Genomic DNA, 11,372 nt, shown 5'->3' on the forward strand with positions numbered 1-11,372 from the left:
AGGTATAACGTAGAAAGCAGTAAGACTTGGAATCATAAGCTTTAAGCACTTCTGTAAGCCAAATGCCAGCGAGCAAGTCACTTAAAATCGGAACCTTCCCTTGTCCGTACAATGGAGGAAATCGTACCTGCCTTGCAGGACTTTGTAACATACGTTTAAGATAACGTGGATGTGTGAAGCGTGCTTCGTTTGTTGCCACAATCTGCGAATCAGGGCAACCCTGGCGGCGAGAAGACGTCTTGCCACACCCCCCGGGAGGCTTCCGGTGCGAGGAAACCTCCGGAGCATAGAGTTCAGTTCCTAGCTGGGCCTCCCATTCGCCACTTCCGCCCGCACGCCTAAAACCGCGCTTGCGCAGTGAGTCTCTTCCTCTCTGGGCTTGGGCCTAGTTTGCGGCGACATGGTGAGTGTTGGTGCCGCTGAGGCCTGGAGTTCCATCCGCCCGCATCTGACCTTTTCTTGGTTTCTTCGCCCTAGCTCGGCCTCTGCTTACCCCGCCCTGCCCCGCGTCGTCCTTGGCTTCCGTGCCTTCGCCGCCCCGCTGGGACGCCGACCGGGGCGGAGGGGCGGGGGCGACTTGGTGGCGCCTGGCCCCTCCGGGCCGGGTTAACAGAGTGCCGTGGGAGCATCGGGCCCGCTCCTGGTCCTGGTTTTGCAGGGTGGAATGAGGGGGAGCTAGGTCACAGGCGGAGGCTGGGGGATTGGAGGAAAGGGGTTTGGCGGGGGCAAGGTGTCCGTCCTGGGTCCTAATATGGCTGGTTTCTCTCTCAACTCGTAATAGGCTAAACGCACCAAGAAGGTCGGAATTGTCGGTAAATATGGGACCCGTTATGGTGCCTCCCTCAGGAAAATGGTGAAGAAGATTGAAATAAGCCAGCACGCCAAGTACACTTGCTCCTTCTGTGGCAAGGTAAGGCGGTCGGTGTCTGGTGGAGGGAGGGAGGGAGGGGAAGGCTTTCTTCCGAAGTGAGCCCTCTCGTGAAGGAAGTTTGTAAACCGTGTGCCGATTCTGAGTTGCTGAGCAGTTAGATTTGCGCATGCTGACGTTTGCTGATCAGTTACGGGACGTTAGGGTATTGTTGATACCTGTGGATTTTGCAAAATGCTTTTTGAGAACCAAAGGGTAAAAAACTTGACACGGAGCCCCAGCCCACGCCAGGCCTGCGTTGGGGGAAATGAGTGTGTCCATTTTGTCTACTGGGGTTCCGTAAAATTTTGTGGGGTGCAGAAGTACTGTTTTGGGAGAAGATGGAGGGGGTCTGTCACATCACTGGCCATAAGGCACCATGAGGAATGCAAATTTTGCATTAGAGGACTTAAGGGTATTAGAAACACGTAATCTCATAACAGTGCATCAGCTTGGATTTCCTAATGTAAATCAGACACCTGGATGTGTGTGAGATAAAAGAGTTTTCATTGGTTCACAGGGAAAATTGATTCTCTTTTACAGACCAAGATGAAAAGACGAGCTGTGGGGATCTGGCATTGTGGTTCCTGCATGAAAACCGTAGCGGGTGGTGCCTGGACCTACAAGTGAGTCCATTTCTTTGTGGCATTTGCAAGTGTGTGGGTCACGGCAGAATTCAGGTTTGAGGCCGAATGGGCTAGTTTTAACTCTCTAGGAGACTGAGAAAGTGAGCGTGCTTTTGCGTCTTCCACGACTCCTTGAGAGCTGTGGTTTATGTTCAGTTATTTAAGGTATAGAAACAAAACTACTGAAATAAAGTCTGACTTTAGAATTGTATAGGGTCCTAAGGGTCCTCACTGAGCGCTATGATACTGTAAGCCCATTAGCAAGACTGGGTGCATACTGAAGCTTGACTTGTAATGCAAGCTGTTTTTATAAAAATTAGGTCACTTAGCTCGTCATTGTATCTGGAATCACGAGGCCTCCTGCACCACTATGCCTTTGCCGTCCTAAACAGAATTGGCTGGACCCTGACAAGTGCCCTGTGATACTGCTGAGATAAATCTGTCTGTGCTGGTTATTGTTTGAGTGGATTCGAGTTAATCCATTTCTGTGAATTGAAGCCTCCGTCGAAGGCCTCTAATCTTGGAATGCATTGCCTTCCCTGAAGGCTGATGTGTTCTTCCTTTAGCCAGTAGGTAGACACGAGATGTCAATACACTAGCCGCCTACATATAAAATGATAAGACTAGTGTGGTTGAGGAACCGATTTTTTTTTTGATGTTTATTTCTGAGAGAGAGAGGAGAGAGAGAGAGAGAGAGAGATTGATTCTGAAGCAGGCTCCAGGCTCAGCTGTCAGCTCAGAGCCCGATGCAGGGCTTGAACCCACAAACCGCGAGATCATGACCTGAGCCGAAGTCGGACGCTCAACTGACTGAGCCACCCAGGCGCCCCAAAGAATTGAAGTTTTAACTTTATGTTGATTTAAAACTGGTGTGTGGGTGCATAGGTGGCTCAGTCAGTTAAGCTTCTGACTCTTGATCTCAGGGTTGTTGACTTCAAGCCCTGCGCTGGGCGTGGAGCTTACTTAAAAAACGAAAAGCAAAAATTGCAAAATTGCAGCAGTGTAAAATACTGAAAAGTGTTGAAATGATAGTTTTTATATATGTGTCTTGTGGAGATTTTATGAGGGCAAGAAGGAAAGTGGAGACTAGGGTGCTGTCTTGGTTGTGATGATAAAGTTCCTGTGCCCACCGTATGTGATGGTTATGGGTTTTCCAGATAAAGTTCCTGAATCTTTAGGTGTAACTTTTGTAGTCATTTTAATAGCTGCCTTTCCAAAATATACTTTATTCTATTCTACCTATTTTGACATTGTTTTCTTGATATTTCTAATGTATTATACCATCTTAACAGTTTATTAGTTTCATCTGGCATTCTGTCCATTCCCTTTTACTGAGTTTAGGTCAGCCTCTTGCAACCATTCATTCCTCCCTGTTCCTTTTTTGTGCTGCTTGATAAATGAGATGCATGAAATTAAATTGCCTGTCTAATCCTGCAAGAGCCTGAAGACAAGACTCATTGTTCAAGGATGCCATCGTCGTTAAGATTGAACTGTTAAAAGGCAGGATTTACTCATATGCCATTTCACATGTTAGTGTAGCTGTGTTGGAACCAACTTCTGTTTTTCTTTCCAGCACCACTTCTGCTGTCACAGTAAAGTCGGCCATCAGAAGACTGAAGGAGTTGAAAGACCAGTAGAAGCTTCACCATTTGAAACATTGCTAGCCTATAATAAATGGGTTAATTTATATAATAAAATTACTTTGGCGTATTGTTAAACTTATTAATTAGATGTTCCAATTAGTGTTGCATTAATTTTGCTTTCTCAGAAGACTTGGAAATTAAAAATCCTAATTTTCTTGGAAAAGGGTGCTGAGGTGGGTTATCATCATAGCGCATTTTTCTGTAGTCAGATGACATGTGACAAAAATATGAGCCTTAGAGATTATGTATGCATCTTCGCTTTCTATGCGTGTATCCTTGCCAGTTCAACTTTGAGGTACATTAGTTCAAGTTGCGCAGACTTTTGTCTTTAGATCAGTTCTTTGTTTTGTTTTGTTTTGTTTTGTTTCTAAAGATAGGATGGTATGTATTGCCTCCTGACTTCTGGGTGTTTTGTCTTACCACACATTGTATCAGCATCTGCAGAAAATAACACGGAACAATTTTAGAGCAAATTTTGCAAAATTCCACACCATTCTCCATTTTTCAGTTTGCGTAGAGGATTGACAGGATTGAAGCGCTCAAGCTGATCCAGATGGTCCGTGTCACTAATAAACAATGAAGTTCCAAGAGTTGTGAATAGGTCATGGCTATGATGTAACCTTTTTTCCCCTTTACTCGAGAATTATGTAGTTCTCTGCCAGTTTTGCCAGTTTGCCTTTTCTCAGCCCTGTCTAAGCTGCCATGTGTGGTAAGGATTCCTTTGCCTCCTAACAGGTATGTCTGTGTACACTTCAAAGACAGTGATTCTTTGGGAACCCAAATCTGATGTGATAAAGATACGGATTCCCTCTGTCCTTGGACAGAGTACAAATCTTTGTGGATCTTCATGGACTGCCCTTAACTCTCTTTGGCCCATTACTAAATATCTTAAGTTCTCTGTAACACCTGTGTACAGATTTTTTTCCCTCCACTTCAGCATTGGCTCTGGCACGAATGTTACCTCAGGACAATAATGCACTTGTGTCAAGCTCCTGTTAGACCCATAGCGCTAACTATAGGTTTGTGTTACTGTTGCCCCCAACAGTTTTGTTCAGTATTGTATCCCCGGTACCTAGTATAATTCCTTGCACATAGCAGGCTTAAGTATTTGATGAGTAAATGTGTGGCTCATTTTTGTAACAATGGTGCCTGTAACTGAGGTGATTTTGTATTCTGAAACAGAGTACTCTGGGCCAGTACAGATAGGACCAAGATTGATAAATCAGGATTTTTAGACCTCCTGGAAACGTTTGGCACAGGTCTTCAGAATCCCCTGATTTTGCATCGTAGGGAGTTGAACAAACATGAGGTTCCTGGGGTTAATAGGCACCATACTCAGCCAAACTGCTCGGGTAGTTATGTGATCTGTTACTTAACCTGTGCTTCAGTTTCTGAACAACTCCTGGTAGCAGAATGGAGTAGGTGATGGGAGCTAGGGCTGCTGATTCAGGATCTCATTTGAAGACTTTCTGTGTTGTTACTTTGGGAATTTGGATGTGATTCTGGACGTAATAGAGAACCATTAGAATTTTGTAAGCAGTGAGGTAATGTTTAACATTTGTCAGGCTTGAGTAGTCTTAGGTACTGTGTATCATTTAATCCCACGACAACTTTAGGAAAAGTAGGTAATATCCCCATTTACACATGAGAAAGTTATGTAACTTGTAAATGGTGGAGCTGGGATTTGAACACTCGCTTTGCTGGCCACAGAATTGATAATCCTGGAACTTTTTTATTACTTTTAACATGGTTTTTATGATAGTTGAAGAGTAGATTGGGGACATAGAGGCCAGTTAGGAGGCTGTTGAAATAGTATATATTTTGTGGATAAGGAAATAGTTTGATAAGGTTACAGTAGGTGGCGGAGGTAGGGCTGAAAATCAGGTTTCTGACTTTTTAGTCCATGTTTTTCCCACTTGATTACACTGGCTTATGAGCTCAAAAGTATGTTTCTTCTTAATCTGCCTCTTCATAGATTAAAGATCTCCACCTTCATTTTACTCTTAACAGAGCAACTCTACCCCCTGGCTCTTTCAGAACTTTCTATCTATGGGTTTGTACCTCACATTATTGCATTGATTCACGCCACGAAATGTGACACCTCTGTGTACAAGTGCACGATGTCAGCAAACGTACAGTGATGCTCCATGTTCCCATCTAGCAGCTTGCTGAAACTTACAACCAAACTGACACTGCATCTGATGTATACTCCAAGTAAACCGGTAAATGATGACCATGAGCAGGGGCAGGACTGGACGCTTCCAGAGCTTTACTTCTTTTATCAGCAATCCTGATTTTATATATGATGAGACATCTCCTGGTAAATTTGGGTATAGTAGGATGTCTTGAGTGACCCAAACATTTTTCATAAGGCTTTGAAACATCTCCGCGCAGGACCCCCAGTCCAGGCTGCCCCAATTTGCACAGTGACTCCCAGAACTGATTTCAAGTCGTTTGCCTGCATCAGGATGTAAAGGTGAATAAGGCAGGTGTTCCTCACTAAACTTACAGGCTAACTCGTATCGTAAATATTTTTGTGTGCTGTGATAAATGCACAGGTAGCCAGAAAGCCAAAATAGCACATCTAATTGAAAGTTTTGTTTTGGGCTTACAGATGAGGGATGGGAACGAACTACTTAAGAATAGGCCTAGAAACCAAATCCTGGAACTGAGATCTGGGGCTGAGAACAGATTTTAGGAGGGCCCAGCTACAATTGGGAGTAACATCAGCAGCAGTTTTGAAATGTAGAAACCAGAACCTAGCTGTCCATACAAAGAAGTTTTTCCGTATTTACAGTCTTAGGAAAACCAAAAGCCATTTTGTAGTTGATAGCACTTAAGGCCAAAACTGAAAACAGGGCAGGGAAACTGATTTATGTGTTCTGGATGTATCAGTTAAAACAAGTCGGGTCAAGTGCATGTGCCATGGTCAACCCTGTAGGTCAGAGAGCCCTGAGAGCAGTGTCAGGACAGGGGGTAGTACGTCTGACACGGGGAAGACCCACAGATATTCTTGTGGTTCAGCCAGTGCAGAAGCTGGGAGGGAGGGGGGGCGGTGGTTAGAGGGTGGAGACCATTAGATCAGCGTGTATTAACCATTCCCTGAAATAGGGAAGAGACAGGATTGCCGGTGACCCTGCTCACTAGCAGGGGTGAAACAACGTGCCTCATTACACTTAAAACTTACTGGTGTGGAAAACCAAGAGTGTTTCAAAGTTACATGTAGCGAGTATATGTCTGTGTGCATATGTGTATGGCAATTCCAGTCAAAATGAATTTTTCTAAAGAGCTCTACAAAATGTTTCTAAATTTTATTTGGAAACAACTAGAAAGGATAAAAAGAAGAAAGTCCATATAGCTTAGTGGTTAAGAACATGGACTAGGGTCAGAAGTAGTTTATATTTCTTATTAGGTAGTGACCTTGGGCAAGTTTACCCTTTTTTGAACTTGTTTCCTCATCTGTAAAATCGATCTAATGGCATTTCCTTCAAACAACAAATGAGGTAATTTTGGTTCCAGATACTGTCCATGTTAAGGTCCAGGAACCCAGGGTAGGTGGGGCCCCAGATCTTGGAGAGGAGTCCTGGGGACACTGGTGCTGTTTGAGTGAGGGTGTCAGGGCAGAGGCCAGAGGGAAACTGCCTGTGTTAGAAGAGTTAAGATGTGAGGTTCAGGCTGAGGAATCTCTTCTTTTTTTTCAAAAAATTTTTTTTAGTTGTTTATTTTTGAGAGAGAAAGAGCACGAGCAGGGGAGGAACAGAGAGAGGGAGACAGAATCGGAAGCAGGCTCCAGGCTCTGAGCTGTCAGCACAGAGCCCGATGCGGGGCTCGAACCCACAAACTGTGAGATCATAACCTGAGGGGAAGTCGGACGCTCAACCAACTGAGCTACCCAGGCACCCCTGAGGAATCTCTTCTAATGTACAGTTTTGGTTCAGGAGGAAAGGGGACTAAAACAAGACCTTTGAAAATAGGAAGCCAGTGTCACACTGTGTGCGTACACGTATGCCCCTGTGATGTGTACATGGCCACGTGACATGCCAGTAATATGGAGCACTCTTAGGTTAAATTTTTGGAGGCTCTTGTGATATTCTCTGTAGGGGGAGAGTTTATTTTGCTCTTTTGTCTTCAATCCACATATGGTGTCCCTGTGAACTTGTCATGGTTTAAGTTGTAGCACATCTGTGATAAGTTTCCAGCAGTATCTTTTCCAGGTGCTCTCCATGGGTATTTTAGTCTAATTGTAGATGACTTAGTCACTTGTCAGCTTACTCCAGCCTGTGGGGAAAACAAGTCCAGGAGTGACTGCATTTGCGTAAGAACCATAAAAGGATTGCCCCAACCACTGTGGGAAAAGGGATGGACAACCGATAGAGTAAATGGAACCAGTCAACTCTCTTCAGAGAGTTTGAGTCAAATGATACAGGAGCTGAGTTAACACTAAGGCAAAGCACTAAGCTTCTAGAAAAGTTCATGGGCTCCCTGCTGCCAGTATCACAGGGCTGCCCCAATTCCCACTTGTTTCAGCTAGAGTTCTTTAGATGTGTGCATCCAGACTGACTCAGGCTAATGGAAGCAGAAGAGAGATTACTGGAGGATAATAGAGTGCGTCAGGATAGAAGAAAAAGGCCCAAGTTTGTAAGGGAAAGAAACCAGGGCATCTTTTCTTCAGTTATCAATGGGAGATGCTGAGAAACCATCCCTTTAAGGAGTCCCCTGTGGGAGGATCAGATCTGTGTTTTGTCTTTTTGACAGTATTTAGGAGTGAAAGACCTGAAGAAAGCATCTAATTGGCCTAATTGGGGTTATATTTCCATCCCCTAGCACCTTAGTAGACAGTCTCACCAAGACCACACAACAGCAAAACTCCAAAAGGGAATCAGATTGGCTATAATTTTAGGAGGGAAGGTGTCTTTAACATCAAACTTCAATTGTCATTTGAATCGTGTTCTTCCTAAACCATCTAATTTGAAAGTAACATTGGAATTCTGTCTTTCAAACCACCTTGCAAATCACAACTCCTGGAAGAGCACTACAACATTGGCCACGGTCAGAGAAGGAGCTTTTGGAGGTCCGATGATAGGTCATGTCTTGGATTGAGTGGTCAGTGGGTAATGGAATGATGACTCCATTCTGTGGTTTTTAAAACCCCCTTCTCAGGATGTAGTATGGGACTAGATAGACTTAGTAAACGGTGAAGTCTTTTCAACTGTCCCTTGGCCAGTGGAGGAAGGGCTATTAGGTTTGGAAATTGTCAAATGCTATAAACCTGTAGAAATTGTGCTTTCTCCCTGCCCCCAACACATAACACCAAGATAGTAAAATAAAGAATCCCCGGGGAATCACAGATTAATGTTACCACCAAACAACTGAAATTGTCACAAGCAATGGTCTCATTATCATAACCAATTTCAGTTATGATTCTGAATGCAGTTCTATATTGGAGAAAATCAACATGTCTGGCCCTGACATACTGCTGTTAACCTAGCCGATGTTTTCCCATCATGCCTATCAGCAATGTAATCAAAATTAGTTTGCCGTCATGTTACATGGATGGCAGTATGCTTTCATTGTTTTACTTCAGAGTTATCAAGTCACATGTTCTCTGTCCTAATCCTGCAGAATCTTGATCATGTTGATCCATTACACTAATGACACAATAATTGGACTGAGAGGTCAGGATGTATTGTGATCCTTATATGGCTTAGAAGACATGTATATAGTGATGTAGGTCATCTTTGGAATAGTTTCTGAAGTGATAGACAAATTGTTTCTGAAGTGATAGACAAATTTCTTCGCCTTAGACATCCCCAACTGAGAGGGGCATAATGTTGGATCTCTTTGGATTTCAGAGGCAAAACACGTTTAGATGTGCTTCTCTGTCCCGTTTGTGGAACATCCTGTAAGGCTATCGGTTTTGAGAGAGAGTGGAGAAAGAAAGGACTTTGGGGCAGGTCCACGTCACTTTGTTACTTAGTCTATGACCTATCAAATTCGAATAGACTGGAAGTATCAGTGGAAGAGATGTTTTATGATGCTCCAAAAGAAGAATCATAGTACACTGGAGGTTTGGGATTAGTGACTTCTGTTAACATCTATCATCCATTTGAAAGGTGTCTCTTGTTTGCTAGTGGGCCCTGGCAGAATGCCTGAAAATACATCATAGATAATTCTGTGCAACTGAAACTACCCATTATAAACTTGATGTTTACATAGATACAGATATAGATATAGAGACATAGATATAGATATAGATATAGATAGAATCAGCTGTGTGCAGTAGCGTTCTATTCTCAAATGGAATCTTTGGATTTGCTAGGTCATAGAGACTAAGTAGCAGAACAACTTGGGCCACAACTTAAACCTGTTCCAGAGTCTTTTTTTTCTCCAGGCAGTGGGCTTAGACAATGGCCAGCTAGTCAGAGAGGTGGGAAGAACAGGAATCAAAGATTGGTGACAAGGATGTTAGTTAAAGGTAAAGATATGCCGATAGAATTTTTAGAATGAATAGAGTTGATGATGTTTTATCCCATGTAAATGCCCACCAGAAAATATCTACTATGCATATTGCTCTCACTAGCTAGATAAATAAGAATGCTTTCTGTGGTTGTCTGTCATCTGTTTTCCCCAGCCACTACCTTGGTGCTTGTTCAGTAGGCACCGGAACAAAACAATCATGATAGCAGAGATTGAGCCTGCATATGAGCTCAAAAGGATAGATTTCCCCTGGCCAACAGTGACCTGGCTGTTGCCTCTGCTGAGTGGCAAACTGCGACAAGGGAGGCCAGTGCTAAGTCCTAATATGGCCCCATTCCTTAAGGGTACCATTTAGCAAGTGATGACGTTAGATACCTTCCAAGTCAGCCATTTGTCTTCTTAGGGAAGACGTGTATTATGGGCGAGGATTTTGTTGCCTCTTATGTTATATATTAAGATTTTTCTTTGTTGCCTACAGTAGGTCTGCTAGCATCACCCTTCGTGGACTTGGCAGAATGCCTTATCCATCACGGTATCCCATACAGTATGACAGAGAAGGAAGTGAAGAAATTACACCAACTGGCTCATACTTACGGAAATAATTTTTACCATACATCCCGTTATCCAGAGACAGCTTGCTTAGTAGGCTTAGGTCTGCCAAAGGCTTAGCTATGGAACCAGCTGGGGGTTAACTCATTATGAAGCTAGATACCATCCTAAAAGACACAGTATATGATGCTTCCCACCCCCATGGTCAGGATGCATGGATCAAGTGGGACTCCATTGAGAATTGTGCCAGCTGACCCATCGAAGGCATTTTTGCTTCCCTTGCTTGCGACCTTGAGTTTGGAGATTGTAGTGCCTAAGGAAGTAATGTTTCTTCCAGGGAACGTAACCTTAGTTCTATTTAACTTGAAATCTTGAATTACTTTGGGCTCTTTATGCCACTGTACCAGTAAGCTAGAAAGGAGTTTCTCCAGATACATCACTTTTACTGCCCAGCTCTGTGCTCCAGGAGATTCTCTGCCCTATGTGGGCTGTAGTAGTGGGTTCCCTTGTTCTCTGGCTTCTGGGTAGGTCCAGTAAAAGGAGACACTGGCAGAGGACTTGGCAGGTGAGAAGAAAGTAGTCACGAAATTTATTTCCCCTGCTCCTCCTTGCAGAGCTGCTTCAGGTATAGTGGCCCGAAGAGTCAGCCGTTAGGTGGCTCTTTGCTTATGTCTACAGATTCTCTTTCTGAGATTTAGCACCACTCTTCTCTCCTTAATCCTACAGGCCTAAAGTGGTAATGTCTCCCCATTGTTACTGGTCCTGGAGGGCTTCCTCCATTATTGATTTCTCTTAACCCTGCCCACAAGGTTGACCTTAGTCCCTTTATTCAGCTCTGCTCAATTACTCCACTTGAACATCCCATCTGTCTTGTGCCAGGACCCTGACCAAATCAGGTGTTTCACAATGACCTGTTTTGACATTTCTGGAGCTGAAATCATATTCTCCTCCAAATTTGTTCCCTATCCTGTGTCCTCTATTATTCTTCCCTCTTATGTTATATATTAAGACATATTATTTTTGTTTCCCAAAATCTCATTTTTTTAGCAACTTACCTCCTCCATTCTGTTGGTTATAGCAGGGTTACCAATAGCAGGATCCTTTCCCTTGGCCACAGAAGGATGTCACATGATACAAACTGGTATAACTGACCAAATTATTTCTGGGAAT

The 11,372-nt window shown here is 43.6% G+C and overlaps 1 protein-coding gene and 1 pseudogene across 1 annotated transcript; one reads left to right on the forward strand and one right to left on the reverse strand.

Moving 5' to 3' along the window:
- Positions 1–319: 319 nt before the first annotated feature.
- Positions 320–3,233, forward strand: RPL37A (ribosomal protein L37a). The gene is made up of 4 exons (XM_030325491.1): positions 320–403; positions 782–910; positions 1,451–1,533; positions 3,107–3,233. Exons 1-4 carry the CDS (start codon positions 401–403, stop codon positions 3,168–3,170), a joined length of 279 nt encoding a protein of 92 aa, XP_030181351.1. The 5' UTR covers positions 320–400; the 3' UTR covers positions 3,171–3,233.
- Positions 3,234–5,351: 2,118 nt separating this feature from the next.
- LOC115519911 lies at positions 5,352–5,560 on the reverse strand (annotated as a pseudogene).
- Between the last annotated feature and the right edge of the window lie 5,812 nt (positions 5,561–11,372).

This window comes from Lynx canadensis, chromosome C1, assembly GCF_007474595.2.
Source record: "Lynx canadensis isolate LIC74 chromosome C1, mLynCan4.pri.v2, whole genome shotgun sequence".
Classification (NCBI taxonomy): domain Eukaryota; kingdom Metazoa; phylum Chordata; class Mammalia; order Carnivora; family Felidae; genus Lynx; species Lynx canadensis.